Source organism: Temnothorax curvispinosus, unplaced genomic scaffold (assembly GCF_003070985.1).
Source record: "Temnothorax curvispinosus isolate PA1 unplaced genomic scaffold, ASM307098v1 QBEX01014662.1, whole genome shotgun sequence".
Lineage (NCBI taxonomy): Eukaryota > Metazoa > Arthropoda > Insecta > Hymenoptera > Formicidae > Temnothorax > Temnothorax curvispinosus.
In genome coordinates, this window is record NW_020224442.1 from 4058 (window position 1) to 5757 (window position 1700).

Consider the following 1700-nt stretch of genomic DNA (forward strand, 5'->3'; position numbering starts at 1 on the left):
CGGATCTGGTGCGAGATCCGGTCGGTCGGGCCGCGGATGTCCTCGAATAGGGCGAGTTCCGTGAGCAGGAATTCCTGGAGGCGGCGTTCCTCGTCGGGGGTTCGGGAGGCCAGTCCCTGGGCTACGGCTCCGCATGCGGAGGTCGGTGCGTCTTTGCGCTGTGCGGTCGCCCGTAGCACGATCCCGGTCCGGGCCCATAGGTCAACGCCGATTAACACGGCGCTTTGTAACGACGGCATAATCAGGAAGTCGTGCTCCAGCACCTTCCGGCCAATCTTTACCGGGAGCGTCATGGTCCCGGGTATTGGGATGGACCCTCCGTCCGCCAGATGAACGGAACTTGTCCCCTGTCGGGTCGGGAATCCGAGGTTCTCCGCGTAGCGGGCGGTGTCCGTATTAATAAAGGATACCTCCGAGCCAGTGTCGATCAACGCCCGCATAGCGCAGTGTCGTATGCGGACGGAGATGTGTGGCCGCGGCTGGTAAGTTACTCGGACGGTGGCGGGGTCCGGGTGGCGGCGGCTTCGCCCCCGGCCCGTGCGGCGTTTCCCGGCGTCGGGTGACAATCGCGGGTGAGGACGCCGTCCTTGCCGCATCGAGAGCAGAACTTTTTGGCCGGCCGTTTGTAGTCCAACCGGGTGTGTCCGTGCTGTTTACAGCGCCAGCAGCACTCCTCCCGGTTATACGTCGTACTGGCAACGGACGGAGTAGTGGCCGGAGTCTTGCGCTCTGATTTTCGCTCGCGGTTTTGCTCTTCAATAGCTTCATATTCCGCGGCGCGTGCGTGTAGGTCTCCCAGGCTGGTGACGTCATCCAGGCGGATGTAATATTTATACTCGGGACTCATGTTATCGTAGAGCCGTTCGAGTTGTTCGTCCGCTGAAAATCCTCTGGCTCGTTGCATGCTCGTAAGGAGCGCTGTGGCGTACTTGTGAAAGGGCTCTTCTGGTTTTTGAAACCGTCCCTGGATCTCTCGTGACAACTGTGCGCGGTACCGCCGGGGCAAGAACTGATTACGGAAGTCTCTTTGAAAATCGTCCCAGGAATCCCACACCGCCCGACTATTCCGGTACCAGAGGAGTGTGTCGCCTCGCAGTAGCTCCGGCAACCCTAACAGGAGCTGGTCTCTGGAGTATCCGTATCCCTGGCGTAATTCCTCCACTCGTTCTAGGAACGCGAGTGGGTCTTTTCCGTCGAAGTGACATCCCCACTTCCGGATTTGATCCATAACCTTGGCCGGGTCGGGCGTAGTGGAGTCTATGCTCCGGCGCTCGTCGTTCATCGTCATTTTTCGGTCGTCTTCCCCTGCGGGGTATTCGTACTCCGGGTTAACGATCACAAAATCACGGAGTCTGGCTCGGAGGGCGTCGAGTGTGCCGCTAGGGTCGATCCCTAGTTTCTCTAACTCGGCCGTTACCTCGGCCTTCAATAGCCGATTGATCCAGCTCGTCATGGGCTAGGCGGAGAGAACAAACCAGTGTCTCACGGATCAGGTCCCTGTTCGGGCGCCATGTAACGTTCGCGTTTTCTCGCTCGGAATTCGCTCGCCAGGCCAGGGTGAGAAAACGTGGAGACACTGGTCAGTTTCACATAAAGTTATTTATTCACACTATTTACAGTACAGTTTGATGGAGGGCGTGAGTGTCAGTGGGTGTGTGTCGCTCCGCTGAGCCGCAGTGTACGTGTGCCGGGTTGATGCG

The 1700-nt window shown here is 58.8% G+C and overlaps 1 protein-coding gene across 1 annotated transcript; it reads right to left on the reverse strand.

Annotated features, from left to right (window-relative positions):
- Positions 1–487: 487 nt before the first annotated feature.
- LOC112464873 lies at positions 488–1453 on the reverse strand. The gene has a single exon (XM_025032129.1). The coding sequence runs from the start codon at positions 1451–1453 to the stop codon at positions 488–490; it is 966 nt and encodes a 321-aa protein (XP_024887897.1).
- Positions 1454–1700: the final 247 nt, after the last annotated feature.